Source organism: Humulus lupulus, chromosome 8, assembly GCF_963169125.1.
Source record: "Humulus lupulus chromosome 8, drHumLupu1.1, whole genome shotgun sequence".
In the NCBI taxonomy this organism is placed as follows: Eukaryota; Viridiplantae; Streptophyta; class Magnoliopsida; order Rosales; family Cannabaceae; genus Humulus; species Humulus lupulus.
This window is the reverse complement of record NC_084800.1, coordinates 3,246,610-3,266,521: the sequence shown is the minus strand read 5'-3', so window position 1 is coordinate 3,266,521 and position 19,912 is coordinate 3,246,610. Positions and strand designations below refer to the sequence as shown.

Sequence of the window (19,912 nt, the reverse complement as noted above, 5' to 3'; positions counted from 1 at the left end):
GAGCTCGTTCTGATATAACATTCACTTGTTCTAATATCTCTAAACAAGTAAATCGTCTTGGAGGAAGCCTCTTTTCAACTTTTCCATCAAATTCACGGTCCTTTCTCATACGATGATTGGATGGCAAGAAACGTCTATGGCCAACGTAAGAGGTCTTACCAATCACTCGAATAGAACTAGTATCCTCATTGCATGTAGGACAAGCTTTATATCCTTGGCCACTCCATCCAGACAAGCTACTGCGAGCGGGAAAATCATTAATTGTCCAAAGAAGAGCTGCACGCATCTTGAACATTGAATTGCTTGTCGCATCTCTTGTCTCAATCCCGTTAGTCCACAATTCCTTCAGCTCGTCCACCAAAGGCCTCAAGAATACGTCCATGTGTTTTACCAGGTGATTTAGGTCCGGGAATAAGGAGAGTCAACAAGAAATTGTTATCCTTCATACACATCCATGGTGGCAAATTATAATTCGCCAAAACTACAGGCCACATACTATACGATAAGCTCATGTTGCCAAAAGGATTAAATCCATCGACAGCCAAGCCTAAGCGCACATTCCGTGGATCTCTTGCAAAGTCCGGATGTCTGCTATCAAAGTTTTTCCACGCGGCGGAATCAACAGGATGACGCATAACACCATTTTCTTTCACATGCCCAGTACGATGCCATACCATCTCTTTGGCTGTAATTCTTGAACTGTATAATCTTTTCAATCTTGGAGTTAATGGAAAGTAACGCATCACCTTATGCGCTATCTTTTTTCCACTTGTGTTCTCATTAATCCATCTACTGGTCCCACATACCGGGCAAAAATCTTTCGATGCATGGTCATTGTAAAATAAACAACAATTGTTCTTGCACACATGAATTGATTCATACCCTAGGCCTAATTTACTTAGTTTCTTCTTCGCCTCATAGAATGTTGGAGGGATTTTGTTTTCCTTCGGAAATGCAAACTTCAACAATTTCAACAATTCATCAAAGATATAATTTGGTATTTTTCCCAAATTTTTTAAGTGCATCAACTTTGCTACAAAGTTGAGGGAGGATATCCAATCGCAACCGGGGTACAACTCTGCCTCGATCTCCTCAAACATCTCATCATAATATTGACCCCTATGAATTCCATCGTCGGTTGCTCTTCCATCGTCATTTATAGGAGGAAAGAAATCTTCAATGACATCAACCATCTCATCGGCATCAGCATTGTTAGCCTCGATTGGTTCATCTGGCTCCCCATGGTAAGTCCACCTCTCATAACTGCTTTCAAAACCCTTGGTAAAAATATGTGCCTCCACAGTATCTAAATGATGCAGTCTGGTATTCTTGCATCTAACACAAGGACAGAAAATTCTTCCGTCACAATCTTTGTGTTTAGACGCGAGTGCCATAAAGACTTGGAGACCTTCCCAGTAAGCAGGATCCTTACGATTTCTCATGGTCACCCAAGTCTTATCGATTGTCATCTACAAATTTTATGATTAATGTACAAGTTGAACAAAATGTGTTTTATGTTATTTTATGATTTTTTTTAACTTTTATTTTAAATATTATTTAGATAATTCTAAAAGAAACATTCAAATAATTAAACTTATAATATATTTATTGATTTTAAAAAATAATATTAATCTTTTTTTAGCACAAAATTTTATTATGTTAAAATTAAATATTAAATCATTTAAATTATTATTTATGATTTATTAAATTAATTGTCTAATTATTTATTTTTATTAAATATTATTTTTTATAGAAAATATGAAATAATATTTTCTTACTTAAATTACTAATTCTGAAATTAATTTTATCAAATTTTTTAAATTGTTAATTATTTAAATAATAATCCTTTTTAAAATTAAACTTTTCAATAAAAAGATGGAAATTCAATTATAGGGGACTCGAAAAAAAAATTACTTTTCACAATTTTATCCCATTCCCTTTCAAAGAAAAAAAAAATCATATCCCATTAATATTATGGACAATCACACTAGAATAGTATATAACTGGACTAAAAATATATATAAGAGGGTCTAATTACAGTTGTGGTTTTGATTGTGAAATAATTACCAGCAGTCTCTTATTTGACAAGCAGAAGCCTTCTTTACTTTTTTTGCAACTCCTCTGCTGTTAATGAGCCAACTCCTGTAACAATGATAGAATATAAGCCAGAATTACAAGTCACCAATAGAGTAAAAACTAGCAGCATTTCCTTTATTAAGGGAGAAAGAAGAAGTTTAAGGTCCAAATTGGAAATTTGATTACCAAACTAGTAAACTACAATACACAGCAGTAGGCATCTGGGTTATATATATAAGCATGAAGCATCTGGGTCTACACATTTATATATTATATATTATATATGCTGAGAACCACCAAAGATCAGAGGCAAAAATATATACCGGAGCTCTCTTTGGAGGAGCGACTGTGGGGGGTTCGCGGTGGTCGGAGACGAGCGGCTAGTGGAGGAGCGACTGTGGGGGTTTCGCGGTGGTCGGAGATGAGCGCCGAGTGGAGGAGCGATTGTGAGGGGTTCACAGTGGTTGGAGAGGAGCGGCGAGGGTCCGATGGAGCGATGGAGAGGAGCGGCTACTGTTTCGTTGAGGAGAGAGGCGAGAGTGAGGCAAAGAGGGAGGAGACGGCAGAGGGAGGGGACGGGAGGGGAGGGGACGGCGTTCGACGGGAGGGGAGGAGAGAGCTTCGATCTGAAAAAAAACTGAGAAAATGGGTTAAGGGGAAATGGGGGCTCGGGGTTGAAGAAGATGTTTTTAATGATTTTCACCAACGACTATCAATGAGGACAAAGTCGTTGGTGATTGGACATCACTGACGACGTGGCAGAGTATTACTGACGACAAAGTCGTTGGCAATACTTTTTAGAGGGAAAAAGCCCGCCTCTTCAACGGTTCATTTTCAAAAACAGTAGAAAACATCAATGAGGACAATGTCGTCATTGATAAATTTATCAATGACGACATTGTCCTCATTGTTGTAATTTTCGGTGGTGATATTTTATTTAACCAAAAGAAAAAAGTATTACTGACGACAGTGAAATGTCGTTGGTGATACTATGACTTTTACTAACAACATTTTGCCGTCAGTAATAGTGCCGTTAGTGATATTAGTTATTCTTGTAGTGATTCAACCAAGATCAAATATTTTATTTAGAGCATTAATTTCACGATAAATGTATACACCTCCATTGTTAGGCATTGATTCTCCATAAGTCATTCTTGATCACTACGAATATGTCCAAAATAATAACAAATGCAAATGAGAACTTATGGAAAGCAAACCCTTGCCAAAACCACTTTATTACTAATTACCACATATACACCATATGTAGTGGCAGACCTAGAAAATTCCTTCACCGGGGGTGAGAATTTAAAAAAAATAATTAGAAGGGGCATAAATATTAAAATATAATAAAAAATTAGATTATTGTAAAATTTATAAGGGTATAAGTGTCAACATATATATAAAATGGATTAAATTGTAAAAATTAAAAGATATAAATGTCAAGATATAAATAAAAATAACTTAATTGCAAATAATATATTAAACTTTAAAAAAAAAAATCAGGGTGGGACCTTAGTCATAACGTGGGTCCATCTATGACCATATGTATGTCATGCACCTTCTACCCGAAGAAGTATATTGGGCCTATTGAGTTTATATTATTAGTGATGATCGACTATGGTTAGGGGTGACAATTTTAGTCATGACACGAAAATAAATGAGTTTGGGTGACACGTTTAATAATCGTGTTCGTGTTTGAGTTTTTGACACGTTTAATAATCGTGTTGTGTTCGTGTTTACCTTAATCGTGCCATGTCATAATCATGTTGACCCGTTTAATAATCATGTCGTGTCAACACGATAACACAAATAATTATCATAGGTTTTATGATTTTTTCATATAATTATGATTAATTGTGTATATTTCATGTTGTGTTATGGCACATTAATCGTGTCATAATCATGTTATCGTGTCATGTTGACCCGTTTAATAATCGTGTCGTATTCGTGTTTTTGACACGTTTAATAATCGTGTCGTGTTCGTGTTTACCTTAATCGTATCGACACGAATCTGACACGTTTACATGAATTGCTAGCCCTAACTATAGTTTAATGAGCTAACTTATAGTTATTAGGGTGCTACCATCTTAAATGTAATTAGTAAGTGTTATTAACAATTAGTAGACACTTCAATTAATAATTGTAATTATGAAATTATGTTTGTGACTATATTAGTTTATATAATAATTCTAACAATTTGTGTCATTAAAGGGATATTTGCGGCATAAATACTCAAAGTTTTTCGTGTTTATACACTTATGTACCCAAAAAAAAAATTACGGTAAAACCACCCAACGTTACCTTTTACTTGCAGCCATCACCACCAATTTCGTTAAGTACCATTTCAACATATTAAGTTGTCAAGTGTCAACTGATTATTGATCCACGTTATATTTACTTTTAAAACTTATTGATTCACCTTAAAATAATAAAAAAAATTAAATAATACAAATTAATTTTTTTTTTAAATATTGATTATAACTAAATTTAAATTAAAAATAATTAAAAATCAAAATATCTTTAACCAAAAAACTAAATTAATCTTTTTTGTGTCCATCATCATCATTGTATATCGAATTTTTCGAATACTAGAAATGTATTAAGAAATAAGAGCTGGAAAGAAATTATCAAAGATAAACAAACAGAGTTTTTACGTGGTTGGAGCATTAATGAGTCTAAATTCACGAGTCTATTGTATTAGATTTTAGCGAGTTTTTAACAATAGATTTTTTTACAAGTTTTAATAGAGTAGTTGCTCACAAGAGAAAATTTGGGATCCCCGCTACAGTGCACAACTGGTCCTATTTATAGACAGTCAGGTGCAATGAGCTTGGGTCGGACTAATCCAGGCCCAATAGGGATGTAATCATGGTTCGCTCGCTAATGGAGTCATAATACAAAGACGGTTGCTTAGTAAAACATAGTAATCAGGGCCCATTGGGTCGACTTGGACATAGCCAAGCCTTATAGCTGCAAATAGTACGTAATTTCAGACTGGTCTGCATGGGCTTCTAAGGGGATCCTGGGGACATAATCTGTCAGAGTAGTGGTAGTACTATTTCCTAGGAACAGCGTACGTTCCGTACATAACCTCTTATCCAGGTTAATTGAGGAGACCAACTTCTGTGTTTTTTGGGGACATGTCAACGTCAGGGAAGATGAAACTTGCCCTATCTGGACGTCTAGTCCATGTTCCTTTACTAATTTCCCGGCTTACTTACTGGAGTCCTGGTTCGTTCATTAGGACTTGGGTTCATTCTTGACAAGGTCTATTCCCAGATTAGTGAGCCTGCCACCTCTATTGGCATCCCGGAGGATACGGGTAGGTTGGGACCAAGAAGATGAGTTGGGCCTGCATCTTGGTCCCGGTTCCCTTGTTATGGTCACACCCACCGAACGTTGTTGGGCTCATTGACGATTGGGCTATCAGGACTTTCTTCTTCGCTGTTCATCGGGCTCAGGGTGGACCCGAATCTCTTTAAGGTGGTCCACGGACCTATTGCGTCATGCTGCATGTCCCGAGGGAAAACAGAGATAACATTTACCTCTTAAGTCTCATTCGTATTTGCATGATGGAGACTTGCCTTACTCTCCTAGATCAAATCCAAATATCTCAGTTTGTTTTCCTGAAGTCGGGTTCATTTACTTGGGGGCCACTTGGGCGATCCTCATCATCATCAATATTTTTGTTCTTCAAAGGATAGTAAAGAACACAAACAAAAGTGTAAACACAATAAACTCATATTTGTCAACAATTTTGTTCACCATCACCAACAATAATATATAAACTAAAATCTATGAACAATTCTAAAAATCTATGAACAAACAAACAAACCCAAATATGGATTCAGGGAGAAAAAATTCCAAAAAATAAAAAACAAGATTTGAACAGAAGCTGCAACAAAAAATTAGATCTGAACCCAAATCTTGAAACCAAATCTAAAACCAAGATTTGAACCCATAACCTGAAATCACTCAAATCATATTCAAAAAACCCAAATAAAACTCAACAAACCCAGATTAATAGAAGACAATGAAGAAGAAGAAGAAGAAAGGAAAACTGCCATGCCCGTCCAGTCGCCCCATGCGTGTTGCTTGTTGACTTTGATCGTCGTCCTAGTCGTCTCGTTGCAGAAAGCTTATGTCTGAGCAGCTATGCCCCTCGCCTGAAGCCTAGATATCTTGAAGCTCCATCGCCTTTGCCTGCAACCCAGCCCTAGATCAGCATATAAACTTGTCTCTAACAATATTGTGCCCACCTTAAAGGGAAGAAGAAGCAAATAATATGTCGACGAGGGGGGTGTGAAGAAAAAGTTAAAATTTTTGGGTTATTTTCCTCAAAATTTGGTTAAAGATATTTTGATTTTTAATTTAATTATAATTAGTATTTTTAAAAAATTAATTTGTATTATTTAATTTTTTTATTATTTTAAAGTGAATCAATAAGTTTTAAAAATAAATATAACGTGGTTCAATAATTAGTTGACACCTGCCAGCTGAATATGCTGAAATGGTACTTAACGAAGTTGGTGGTGCAAGTAAATGATTAGGTAGTTTTAACGTAAAAAAATTAGGTATATAAGTATATAAATACAAAAACTTTGATTATTTATGCCGCAAATATTCTTTATCAAAATATGAGAAAAGCTATCAATTTCTCATTTATAATGTAAAGTTGGCGGGTTTGTATTGTGTAATATTGCATATTTGATTATTATATACTTAAGACAAATATTTTAAATATCAAATTCAGCTAAACAAAAGGTACTTGAACTCCATTTTATAACTGCATATTTTATATGCTTCAGTTCTATTTCAATCTTTTCCTAATTTTTTTTTAAAATAAACTTTTTGGAGACCAAAAGTAGTTGATTAGACTAGCTCGAACTATTATCATGATGGATCACCCTATCAAACATGGTCCATCTCTCACTTTAATATTTCCACACATGACATAACATAATGCCTCCTCCAATTTATCACCAATCTCTCTTTTTTTTCTTAAAAAGAAAATATCAATGCATGTCTTCTAGCAATTTTAAATAAATAAAATATAATATTAAATTACACTAATAATAAAAAATGGGGGCCTGCTCTTAGCAATTCTCCTGTAATTATATTGTGCGCCAGCCTCGCACAGATTACTGTACTCTCTATTCTTTACTTCATAGTTGGGCAGCTTTAAATCCATTTATTTGAGTGTCTTTCCTCAGACTCACAGTACTATGTATCCTGTGCACTGTGGACCAGGATAATACACACAGTTCCCCTTTTATGCTATTTATTTACATCATTATCCTTCTCAATCACAACATCACAGACATCTCATCAGAATTTATTTTCCATATTATGACCAGATTAAAATCATCAGATGCTATGCTGAGATTTTCACTAAAATAGAAGACATTAATTTCAGATTGTGTTTCATGAAAATCAACAGATGATGATGGTCATTGTACCTAAACTAAAAGTATACACAGCTAAACACATATGGTCATCTGCATATACCATAAACTCTTCGATGATCATTAAATCATCGAAGCTTTTGGGTACTGTTGTGCCAAGCCAAGCCAAACACGCCGTAAAAATTTTCATTGTTAAAAATAATTATACACATAACTGCTTTCTGTGCCCAAATCATATCTTATCAGATTAAAATCTCCAATATTTTAATTGGAACATGATAAATGCAAAACAATCGCTGTCATTTTATATTATAACACTCCTCATCTAGAGGCCTCGCTTTTATTGATTTGAAATCCACCAATCCAAATGATCTTAATCCCAAATTAGATGTGATTATATATATATATTTAATTGAAAAAAATACTTTATTAAAAAACTACAAAATAGAAGTGTTCGAAAAGAGTGAGGAGTGACTGTGAAACCGCTGTTTGAACAAAATCTCATAAAACTGTAATACAAGTCCGGATTCGTGGCAATCTCCTTGTTCTCCTGATCGTGATCATCTTCAACATTTTTTGGGACCAAATTGGACTCCTTCTCCATTCATAATTACCGACTTTGCCATCATTCCCTCACTGTTTCTTCCCAATTAATACTCATTACTCACCCCAAATAAACCCTTTCCTAGGCTAATTATCTTCTCTGCGCTCCTCTGTTGTCAAAAACTATTTTTTTTTTCTTTTTCCCGAGAAAATTTATATCTTTTCTCGGAAAGTTGATTTTTTTGTTCTTCTTTTTCATTTTTCGGTCTGCAAGTCTCAATGGAAGAAGACGAACCGTTACCGGACAATTTGCGGTGCAACCGAACTGACGGACGGCAATGGCGTTGCAAACGAAGAGTCATGGAGAAAATGAAGCTCTGCGAGATTCACTACTTGCAAGGGCGTCATCGACAGAACAAGGAGGTAGTACCGGAGTCGCTGAAACTGCAAAGGACGACGACGAAGAAGAAGAAGGGACTGAACAGAGACAAAAGTAAGCGCGGCTTTCAAATTAGGGCAAAGAAAGAGGAAATTTTGGCGAAACTCATGATGAAGAGGAAGCGATCGGGTGAGACTTTGAGGACAGTGAAGAAATTGAAGAGAGGGAATACGGAGATGGAGCTTATAAGGATGGTGCTGAAGCGAGAGGTGGAGAAGAGTACAGAGAAGAGCATGAAGTCGAAGACGAAAACGAAAACGAAGAAAAATAAGGTTGTTTCGGAGAAAGAAGATGAAGAAGACGATGATAGTGAGGAAGAACTCACGAGAGATCTTCCTAATGGTCTAATGGCGATCTCTTCGTCTTCTTCACCTTCACCGCAACAGTGTTCCGGCAATGTGGGTTCTGATTCACCTGCCCTTGTGAAAGTTGGAGTTGATTTCCGGCCGGTTCAGCAACGACGGTTTCGGTCTAAGAACATTGAGGCATTGCCTTATGGTAAATTGCAGGTGACCTAGGATTACCTATACTGTTAGTAGTTTTCTTTTTATTCCAAATTTTGGTGTTTAATGATTCCATTTTAATCGATTTGGTTTGTGATTTTAATTGTGAAGGTATTGCCCTGTGCTCGAAATGTGGGGAACTTGGGTGGGGATAAGAGGAAGAAGAGGTGCCATTGGTGCCAGAGAAGCGGCTCTCGGATTCTAATCAAATGTTCGAGTTGCCAAAAACACTTCTTTTGTTTGGATTGCATAAAAGAACGGTTCGTTTTCTTTCCATTCATGATAAAAAAAACAGTTTTTTTTTTCCACGAGTAATCAATCTTTTTAATTGTTTATAGATATTAGGCAACCATGAGTTCATGAAAATTGGATGTCATAATTCCGTACTTAACAACAACAAAACTCTGGTGCTTTTGCATAAATGTAAGATGTTTTTTAAAAACGTATCATGTTTTTTCTGCATTTTCATAATTATAATGACGAGAGCTTTCCCCATCTCCTTATGCTTCTATATTCAACATTTTAGTACATTTGATATTATCACCCTGTTTTTTTGTTATTTCTTTTTACTCTTTGAGCTCTTTCTTGTAAAAATCTATTAAAGCAAGTCATCTAATGAGACATTTATAGTTTAACAGGGTTCGGGCAACATCGTTTAGAGCATATTTATTCAAGAGCTATAAATGAGTAGAAGTAAAACGTTGATCTTGAATAGCTTACTAGTTTGTAATTTGGATGATATCTTATCATATTTTATAAATAACATCCTGTGTAACTGTGTTTCTTAAAACACACACACACACAAAACAAAAACAAAGAAGAGAGAAAAAGTACAATGTGTGAAAATATTAAGGGAGAAATATTGAATTCCTTCTTCTCTGTCAACATTTTCGAGAGAGTAGTATATGGATGTTATTCTTCTATTTTGGTGAGTGGACTGTGATATATATTCATATTTTCTTCTGCCCATTTAAAATGAACTAGAGAAAGAAAACGAGGGATTCAAAGCTGCACAATCTGGTTCTTGTCAAAGTCCAAGGCTTTTAATTTCTTAGTCTTTTTTTTTAGGATATTTGTATATTGTAGATCTCTGTTCCAATAGTCAGTATGTTTGATTTTGCCTGAAGTCTTCCATAGCGCATTGGTTTGAACTCTATGGTCAGTTTACTTGATAAGGGATACTGATAATTACGATGTTTCAAATCTTAGATACTTCAACTCGCAAGAAGTCAAAGATGCATGTCCAGTTTGTCGCAAAATTTGTACTTGTAAGGACTGCTTGGAAAATCCATCTAAAGACAGTGAAAGTAAGGTCTGAGTCTGACATCATTGTTGCCTGGTTTGTGATCTGGATTACCAATATTATGAATAAAATTGTGATGGTAAACTTTGTACAAATACCTTGTTTTTTCAGGACTTCTTGGGGGATAAACATGAAGTTGAAGTGATACTGTGTTTCCATTATTTGATTTGTATGCTTCTTCCTGTGTTGAAACAAATAAACAAAGACCAGAATGATGAACTAGAAATAGAAGCAAGAATAAGAGGTAGTGCCAGTTATGGTAATTGCTTTGCTGATATCTGAGTATCAATTTTTTGAAATTGGTTCATAATGACTTTTGCTTGTTTTTTTAATGTAACAGGACAAAAACCATCTGATCTTCATATAAAACAGGCTGATACTGAATGCAGTGAGCAGCACTGCTGGTACGTATCATGTTTCTTGAAGCCTCTTTTTATTTTACCAATGGCTTCTCATTTTTGTTGCTGACAATTTGCTGCATGACTTTTTACTTTGAGAGCAGTAATAGATGCAAAGGTTTTATACTGGATCTCCATAGAAGCTGCCCAAATTGTTCCTATAACCTTTGTTTAAGTTGTTGTCGAGATTTACGTCAAGAAAGCTTTTTTGGATGTACTAACTTCTCTATCCAAATGTGCTCTAACAAAAGTGAAACCCTTGCGTCTGCTAATATGCGACAGATAGAGAAGCCATTAAGAACCAGGCAAAATTCTGGTAGTAAGTACCTTGAGTCTTCTGTGTCACTGCCTGAATGGAAAGTTCATAATGGTAATGGAGATACATCTTGCCCACCCAGGGAGTATGGCGGTTGTGGGGAGAACCTCCTTGAATTGAGATTTCTGTTGCCTTTAAATTGGACCAAAGAGCTGGAAGTAAGTGCAGAACAGATCGTCTGTAGCTATGATGTTCCAGAAACTTCAGACATATCTTTGTGCTGCTCTCTGTGTAATGGAATGAATCAGAAAGTTGGAGGAAGAAAGCAGTTGCAAGAAGCAGCTGTAAGAGAAGACTCCAGTGATAACTTTTTATATTACCCTACTCTTTTGGATGTTCATGGTGATAAACTTGAACATTTTCAGAAACACTGGCTCAAGGGCCATCCTGTCATAGTTCGTAATGTTCTTCCGGCTACTTCACGTGTGAGTTGGGATCCAATTCTAATGTTTTGCACGTATCTTGAAAGGAGCATATCCAGATATGAAAATAACAAGGATCTATGTGAAGTTAGCAATTGCTTGGATTGGTGTGAGGTTAGTAGTTTATGCTAGATCAAATTCCATGGTAACTTTTATGGCATAAGATGATAGTATGACACTTTCTTTTTTGGGTCACGTGGCAGGTAGAAATTGGTATCAAGCAGTACTTCATGGGTTCTTTCAAGGGCCAGACACATAAGAATACATGGAATGAGACTCTGAAATTAAGGGGCTGGCTTTCTTCTCAGTTGTTTCAACAACAGTTTCCATCCCATTATGCTGAAATAATCCATACTCTGCCACTTCAAGAATACATGAATCCAGCATCTGGTCTTCTAAATCTTACTGCAAGGTTGCCAAAGGATATCCAGAAGCCTGACCTAGGTCCGTGTGTTTATATCTCATATGGCTACACCGAGCAACTTGTACAGGCTGATTCTGTCTTAAAACTGTGTTATGATTCCTATGACATGGTATGTCCATTTCTTTTCTCTTGTTGTGGTTCAAATGACTTATCTCTTGAAGTCTTGATTTATAAATAAAGCTTCTCATTTATTTCAGTCAAGGGAATTTCAGTATTGGTTGGAGACAAGTAACAATTAGGTGTGTGCATGTTTTTTATTAGATAGTTTTAGTTCAAAGCACTCACAGTGATACCTCTGTTTCAAGCCAATTTGCAATATCATGTTAATCTATGCCTTTGGCCAGCGCTCTAGTAGATCTTGTCTTCTATTAGTGGGCAACCTAGAGTTTTTAAAACTTGCATATTGTTAATGAAGAACGTAATCCATACATTTTCTGTGAAGCTTTGAATTTTTTCTAACCTTTTACTTGTTCATTCTAATCAACATTTGTTATTTCTTATCCTTTTTATATCAGATGCCCTGTACCATTATGAGGTTTTAGGAATATGAGTGATTGGTGTTGTATCTTTGGTTTGTTTTACCCCAGGTTAACATTCTGGCACACACTTCAGATGTCCCTATCTCTTCAGAACAACTTTCTAGAATAAGAAAGTTACTGAAAAAGCACAAGGCTCAACAAAGTCACATGCCGTCTTCCAAGATCACTTCAGATCAAAACATCATAAACAACATCAATGGAAAATCATCATCATTGCATGGAGAGGAGATTGAAGATTCAGCAGTGCAGGATTTGATTGGAGAAGAAATGCATTTACGAAAGAAAATTGCTCGGGTATCTTGTTCCTCTGCTGCCACTCAAGAATCATGGGATAGAAATCTCAAAGAGAGTAATTCATCCCTTGATGTTGAATCTGATTCTGATTCTGAAACTTTGCTACCTTCTTGCGAGAGTATACATGGCTCAGAAACATCAGAAGACAGGAAAAGTTTCAAGGGTAACAATAAAAGCTCCAATCATGATGGGAAGAAATCACTAGCAGTGTCTGACGGTGCCCAGTGGGATGTTTTTCGCAGACAAGATGTTCCCAAGCTTATAGATTATCTCAAAAGGCATTCTAATGAGTTTGCTTGCCACAAGCAGGTAACTGTAAAAGCTAAAATGTTGCCGTCTTTTCCTGTCAAATAATTTCTCTTAAACTTTTAACTTGCCTGCCTTAGGTTGATCATCCAATTCTCGATCAGAGTTTCTTTCTTGACACCACTCACAAAATGAGGCTTAAGGAGGAGTTTGGTAAGTGGTTTGTGAGTTTCATCATTTGTGGTAATCTGAAATAGCTGAATCTAACCCATCTCTATTTTTACCAGAGATTGAACCTTGGACTTTCATGCAACACGTAGGAGAAGCTGTTATCATTCCTGCTGGATGTCCCTACCAGATTAAGAGCCCTAAGGTCATTTTTGCAACAGTATTGACATTCTGAATTATAACCAACTAATATTTCCCCATTAAATGAGAGAATATGATTTAGATTTTCTATTTTATATATTAATCTGCCTCAAGTTGGCTTGAATTCTCTATATGCATTCTTGTTCTGATTCTCTGACGTGCAGTTCTGGTTCATACCATATCGTAATCAATTGTATGTTGAAGTATATTTTGTCATGAAGTTAACGGGAATATTGTTACTTATATTACTTTGGCATGATCAGGCTTGTGTTCATGTTGTGTTGGACTTCATGTCTCCTGAGAATGTTACCGAGTGTGCCCAATTGTCCGATGAAATACGACTACTTCCAGAAGACCATAAAGCCAAAGTAGACAAGTTACAGGTAAAAATCCTGAAAGACGTAATTATATAATCATTTTTTTATTGGCTGTATTGATGTATATTATATTTTTTGTTATTTTTATTTTGTCACGAAAACAGGTGAAGAAAATGGCTCTTCACAGTATTAGTGCTGCTATCCAAGAAATTCGCGAGCTTACATGTGCAACGTAAGTTTCCAAATTGGATATTCGTTCATATCTTCTGCTTTTCATTTTAGCACCCATTTAATACATTTGTACAGACTGGAAATTTTTCCTCGTGCATGTCTAAATTTAGCATAGCACTTTAAAGAATAAATGATAGTGAATGTTCAATGACTCGCTGCAGAGTGTTTATGCCGTATCTATTATATTTTTTTTAGGTGCCCAACATTCTTTTGTATGTCCGTACATATCTTTAGATTTTGATATGTCATATGTAGGAGGAGAAACAACGTTGAATCCACAAAAGTAATCAGTTCAACCTATAAGGTAGTCACTTTAGTGATGCATACTTTAAGTCATAAGTACGGATTATTGGGAAGAATAGATAATGTATTTGGATATCTTTGATTAAATCCACAAAAGTATATAAATTTATTATTTATAATTATATTGATTTGGCAGTTTGTAGAAGTGAACTATCTCTGAACAGATTATTGATTTACAAGTATGTGCTTAACTACATACACAAACTTTTTTCTTTCCATTTAAAACCGTGGCAATATTAAATGTTAGAGCAAATAATAACTCGTGTTGGTTCGACTTATCGTTGTAGTTCATACATTATCTTGACCATTTTGGGAACACAGATTTTTCATGGTTGGACACTGTAATTCAAGTATGATAAATGGTTGAACATTTTGCTGAAATTTATAGTGGCGCAAATAGTACAACGAGCAATATTGTTTAAAGAGATACTCAGCACGAGATATAGGGTGCAAAGTCTTGGTCAAAACACCATAGTTACGTTCTTCCAGATAGTGGAACTGTACAAAAGCTGTTAAAAGAAATAAAAGAATACAGTCCACTTTATTTGTTTCTTTTCCTTTCATGTTTTTGCTCAAGAATTGTGAGGCACGGATTAAGCAACACTGCTTTATAGAAAATGTGACAAAAAGAAGGATTTTCCCTTCGCTGTGAAATATTGGAAGCAAAGTCCCTAGAAGATGAAAAAAGAATAATTAAAAAAAAAAAAGAAGAAGAAGAAGGCCTAAGGCAAACAAACATGTAACTTCTTAGGTCTCTGGTATATCTTTTGGTTTAGTCAAAATTGTTTTAACAAGTATCAACAGACGAGAGAGGTTTCTCATGGGGCCAGCAGCCCCTCGATTGTGTAAGTAAGAGACTTTGCCCAGTCAGCTTTGAGTAGCAGAGTTTGAAGAGTATCCATCACGTTGTAGCCAGGATCAAGTTTACGCTGCCAACCCTACAGCAACAAAATTAAAATCACATTACAACTGTGGACAAACAAACCTATCAAATTCTACTCTTGAAAATCAAATCAGCTAACTTTTAGAGGGAAAAAAAACCAGAGATTGCGGCACAACTAATTAATTTTCACTACCAATACTAAACCTGCAGTTGCTTATTTTTCATTCCAAGCTGAGACAAGTATGGTGTATGCTGAAGAAATTTATTTAGGAGAACAATGGGAAAAATAATGAAATTACCTCAAGAACCAATGTTGTCACCATGACGGTACAGACATTGCCGTCGATGTTGACTCTATGACGCCTAACTTTCTCAAGCAATTGCTGCATGCACTCGGCAGGATGTACTAGGTCACCTTCTGGAGTACCCCAAAAAGCGAATGATTCTTCCACTTCCTGGAAAACACAACATAGTTGGATTATTTTTCTTTTTAAAAAAACATTGCATTACTAGAAATAGATCAAAACCGTGTAAATTAGGTCATGGATATTGTAATTCTTGATACGCATTTTACGACTGTATGTGCTACATTGTTCTATTTGTATAGCCAATCAAGTAATTCTAGAAATTTTAACTTTCATTAACATTTTCTATATAAACAAGTCTATCGAACAAATGTGGGTGTTTTTATTCAATTTGAACATTTATATCTATATCTATGCATTGTAACCGTTTTTTTTTTATGTCCTTCTATACTTTACTCATTGTAATCCTAAACCTACCCAATGAAGCGAGCAGAACATTTACCTCAATAAAAGCCTTTGGATTTGGGCAGTTCTGTTGTTTAGATAACCTCAATGCACTCTCAGCAGCTGTGCGACCATCTCGACGAGCAACAGCTTTGAAAAATTCTAGTAAATTTACTCGGTCACTTCCAGATAGTTCAGCAGTCATGCCTACATCGATGAATATGACATGGGGTTTTGATTTGAAAAGCCGTTTCCGAGGAGACTTACTCTGACCCACCCGAACAAGGATATTTCCAGGATGCATATCTGCATGTATAAAGTTGTCCACCTAAAAAAAACAATTGTTAAAATCCAGGACTTTATACTGCAAATTTAAAAGTACTAAAGCTCGTGACTGAAATAAATACGACTTCAAAATATGGAATAGAAAAGCACAGATAAGAAAATAAACATAAGAGCTATCTTTAATCTAACCAAACAAAATAACAGAATTACATACAAGAAAAGACCATCTCTTAGTTAATTTATTTTTATTTTAATGTAGAAAAAGGGATACAATTTAACAAAAAGGAATTATAAATGCTATCACAGATAATTTTCAATATATATTTCAAGCAAGTTAAACTGAATAGTATGCAGATTGGATCTCTGAGGCTAGAGAAAAAGGAAGAGGGCATGGTGTCTATAATGTATTATCAACTAATAAGCATTACAATACTATCATCCGAGTTATTGAGGCTACATTTATGTGTGAATATACAAAGGAACAAAACAGCCACTACTTAAAAATAACGTCATGGCCAGCCATAGAAGTAATATTCTCATAGAATGATGTATAAGAAATGTTACCAGGAGCATCTTTAGGAGGGCATGTGTGCCAATGTGAGCAAGTGCGGATTTAATGCGAGTATGGCCTTCGAGTTCATCTACATAGTGTGAGACACTCTCACCTTGCTCAAAAGTTTCCACCAGAACAGCAGGGTGCACTAGCGGATAGACAGGCTTAGGGAATGAAACATCCCTCCATTGACGGAAATTATATATAAAGCGGCTCAAATGGGCAGCTTCTCTGGCAAGGTCAACTTGGGACATCATGAAAACTGCAAACTGCTGTACACTTTCATCCAGTCTTAACCACTTCAGTGTAGGAATGAAATTTGAAGCTTTTGCTACAAAATTTATTATCATAAAATCTCTCCGAATCGAGTCACCAACACCAGGATGCCTGACCTTCACAGCAACTGTCATAGGCTTGACCTTTTGACCAGGGTAGCGAAATCTCAAAGATGCTCGATGCACTTGGGCAATACTCCCAGATGCCACGGGTGTCTCCTCAAAATTCTCAAATATTTCAGATAGCTTGCGGCCAAACGCTCTTTCAATAGTTTTCTTTGTATAGGAGAAACTATGTTCGGGAGCTTTTGTATGAAGCTCTGAAAGCTGGTTGCATAAATCCCTAGGGAAAAGATCAGGTCGTGTAGCAGCCCACTGACCCCATTTGATGAATGCTGGACCTGCTTTTTCCAAGGTACGATGAACCACCTGAAGCCAAGTTTTCCTGAACTGAACTCCCAAACTATCCGCAAATGGTGCCATCATTATACTAGGTGTGAACAAAATCGATAAATAGAGAGCTCGTATAAACAATATTACCCCTTCTAAAATTGCCAAGAGTAATGAGGTAATGTAAGCATGCCCATCTTGTGCATGCATATATAAAGAATTCTTTGATGGGTGCTCTACTTCCACAAATGATCTCTCCGCCCATGCTACCTGTCCACAGGTGAAGGCAAAAATAGCAGGAACAATGGGATGAGAGCGAGTTATAGCTAAGCTGACTGCTTGAGCAATCCTATTTATGGGGGAAATGGTACGATTATAGGAATAACACTTTTGAGAAAGCCTTTTCCATGCAATTTGGGCATGATGCGAGACGGCGCAACTCGCTGAAAACACAGAGAAATTCCTTGAAAAACTCGTCTTGCCAAAACACCTCGTGCTACTATACAATGGCAGTGAAGCATGAACTCTACCAGAATATCCGTATTGCGAGTACAATTTGTATCTGGGAATATTTAGCCCTATGGCAACTGCCCCATTGTTCCCTAAATTCGTATGCCTATGCCGCTGGCTTTTATGTATAGAACTTGCAACTCTCTTTATATATGCAGAAGTCAAAAATCTGCATTTTGAAAATCAATCCAATTTATTAAACGCACTCTGGTTACATTCCTTAAATGCCCATATACAACTAAACATTAATCTAACATCGACCAACCAACCAACAAACAAAAACATGATTTTTAATCCTTGAGATATAATTATCCTTTTATTAAGCTCCACATCGATGCATGATCATAATTTGATGCCCCAATTACTCATATGATAGAAATTTAACAGCAGAACCTTAAACTAAGACATCACATGATGGGAACTAAAAATTGACCATATAGATAATGAAACATTTAAATTTCTGATAAGAATTAGTATACGTCCTAGCATTGAATGATGAAGTCATGCACAAAAATTGTATTGTCAGAAAAAACCGGTAGCTGTTTACACCCAAATCCCTGTCTTGATATGTGTCATAGAAGCTTGTGCCCAATCTTTCTAAATCTAAAAAAGCAGAAAGACTCGTGCAATTCAAATAGAAAAAAAAAAAGAAGAAAAAACGGACCTTGACATGGCTTCAGAACTGGGGGAAAACTGGATCCAATGATCGTGGGCAGATTGCGAATGGTTCTAAACAGCATTTTCTTCTCATGAAATCAGATTGTGTTACGGTTGTTGTTCATTCATGTGTGATGTGAATCATGGCTCCCGCTGTGTCTGCTTTCTAGGGTTTAGAGGACGGAGTTTCGAAGCGGCGCGAGAAAGAGAAGGAAGACGAAAACTCAGGTTTTGGGCCGCCCCGTTAGGTTCAGAATGAGATTCCGTTCATTGGGTCTTCTTTTTTGGATTAATTACATAAAACACTGTATGTTTAAAAAAAGTTTGAAATATACGGTGAATATAAATAATTACATATATACGGTGCTTTAAAAAAAAATATACAGAGATTAGTAAAAGGAAATAAAACAAGAATACAATTCATTAATGTATCAATTTGGTCTCTAATAGGTAATGAATAACTTTTTTTTATGTCAGAAGAAGTGTGATGAAATTTTATTTTGTTGTTTACTCATAAAAAAAGAAACATCATTAATTGATGTAATTTAATTATGTTGATGTGATATAATAATATTCAATCATTTTCTTTTCAATTTTTGTATTTTTATTTATTTAAAATGAATGTATTATTAATATTAAATAAATATTTATGCTTGCATAAATTATAATATTTTTAATAAATATAATCTATTTCTATACTAGTAGTTATATATTTTTTTTAATATTTGTTACTTATATTATGTAATCAAACATTTTTGTATATATTAGTTACAAAATAAAATAGTATCTTTTAATAAGAAACTTAGTTTTATAAATTTTTTTACAAACATGTACTAAATTCACAAGTTAATTTTATAAATTTTTGTAACAATCATGTTAAATAAATTTTATAAATATTTATGTAAATGTTAGTTACAAAATTAAACTTTTTAGTTGTGAAATTAGTTTCGTTAATTGTTGTTATAAAATGTAAAATTTGTTTAAAAAAATATTGTATTTCACCACTGTATATATTCATTAAAGTGTTTTATAAATAATGAATATCTTAAATTTATATTTTTAAGTTGTATAACATAAATATGAAGGTTCCTATAATTATTTGGTACAATATTGTAACAATATGGAAAAAATATAATATTTTTATGTATATTTTGGTTATGATTTCTTAACTATAAAATATTTTCGTAAATGTTAGTTACAAAAATATATTTCTTAGTTATAAAACTAGATTTGTAAACTATTGTTACAAAAATAAAAAATTTAGTTACAAATTTGTTTGTAAGTTTTATCTACAAAAAAACAAAAAAAAATCTACAATTCTATAACGGATTTTGTAAATACTATTTACAAACACGTAACAGATATTTACAAGTTTGTAACAGATATTTACTAGTTTGTAAACGTTGTTCACAAAAAATTGTATTTTACAGCTTTTATTTATGATTTTGCCACTCCGTATTTACAATTTTGCCATTCCGTGTT

At 34.9% G+C, this 19,912-nt stretch overlaps 2 protein-coding genes across 5 annotated transcripts; one reads left to right on the top strand and one right to left on the bottom strand.

Annotated features, from left to right (window-relative positions):
* Positions 1-7,943: 7,943 nt before the first annotated feature.
* LOC133794176 (lysine-specific demethylase JMJ28) lies at positions 7,944-15,261 on the top strand. Of its 4 annotated transcripts, none has more exons than XM_062231378.1 (13): positions 7,944-8,972; positions 9,078-9,226; positions 10,176-10,278; positions 10,381-10,513; positions 10,610-10,673; positions 10,772-11,519; positions 11,609-11,938; positions 12,417-12,971; positions 13,049-13,121; positions 13,196-13,281; positions 13,541-13,660; positions 13,759-13,826; positions 15,222-15,261. In XM_062231378.1, the coding sequence occupies exons 1-13, from the start codon at positions 8,304-8,306 to the stop codon at positions 15,244-15,246; spliced, it is 3,123 nt and encodes a 1,040-aa protein (XP_062087362.1). In that variant the 5' UTR covers positions 7,944-8,303; the 3' UTR covers positions 15,247-15,261. The 4 variants fall into 4 exon arrangements, with proteins under 4 accessions (XP_062087362.1, XP_062087360.1, XP_062087361.1 ...); XM_062231376.1 differs by lacking the exon at positions 15,222-15,261 and adding an exon at positions 14,081-14,328; XM_062231377.1 differs by lacking the exon at positions 15,222-15,261 and adding an exon at positions 14,021-14,081.
* Positions 14,641-18,701, bottom strand: LOC133794177 (uncharacterized). The gene is made up of 5 exons (XM_062231380.1): positions 18,438-18,701; positions 16,610-17,942; positions 15,819-16,088; positions 15,311-15,466; positions 14,641-15,066 (listed from the first exon to the last, which is right to left on the bottom strand). Exons 1-5 carry the CDS (start codon positions 18,443-18,445, stop codon positions 14,947-14,949), a joined length of 1,887 nt encoding a protein of 628 aa, XP_062087364.1. The 5' UTR covers positions 18,446-18,701; the 3' UTR covers positions 14,641-14,946.
* Positions 18,702-19,912: the final 1,211 nt, after the last annotated feature.

What these genes read in the sequence shown, in the direction of transcription:
- LOC133794176 (XM_062231376.1), top strand. Translation starts at nt 8,304, where the DNA reads ATGGAAGAAGACGAACCGTTACCGGACAATTTGCGGTGCAACCGAACT. An exon ending in AGTTTGCTTGCCACAAGCAG is followed by an intron (nt 12,972 to 13,048) that starts GTAACTGTAAAA and finishes TGCCTGCCTTAG; the next exon opens with GTTGATCATCCAATTCTCGA. An exon ending in CGCGAGCTTACATGTGCAAC is followed by an intron (nt 13,827 to 14,080) that starts GTAAGTTTCCAA and finishes TGTCATATGTAG; the next exon opens with GAGGAGAAACAACGTTGAAT.
- LOC133794177 (XM_062231380.1), bottom strand. An exon ending in CCCTCCTAAAGATGCTCCTG is followed by an intron (nt 16,089 to 16,609) that starts GTAACATTTCTT and finishes TGTTTTTTTTAG; the next exon opens with GTGGACAACTTTATACATGC. An exon ending in ATCCAAAGGCTTTTATTGAG is followed by an intron (nt 15,467 to 15,818) that starts GTAAATGTTCTG and finishes TGTGTTTTCCAG; the next exon opens with GAAGTGGAAGAATCATTCGC.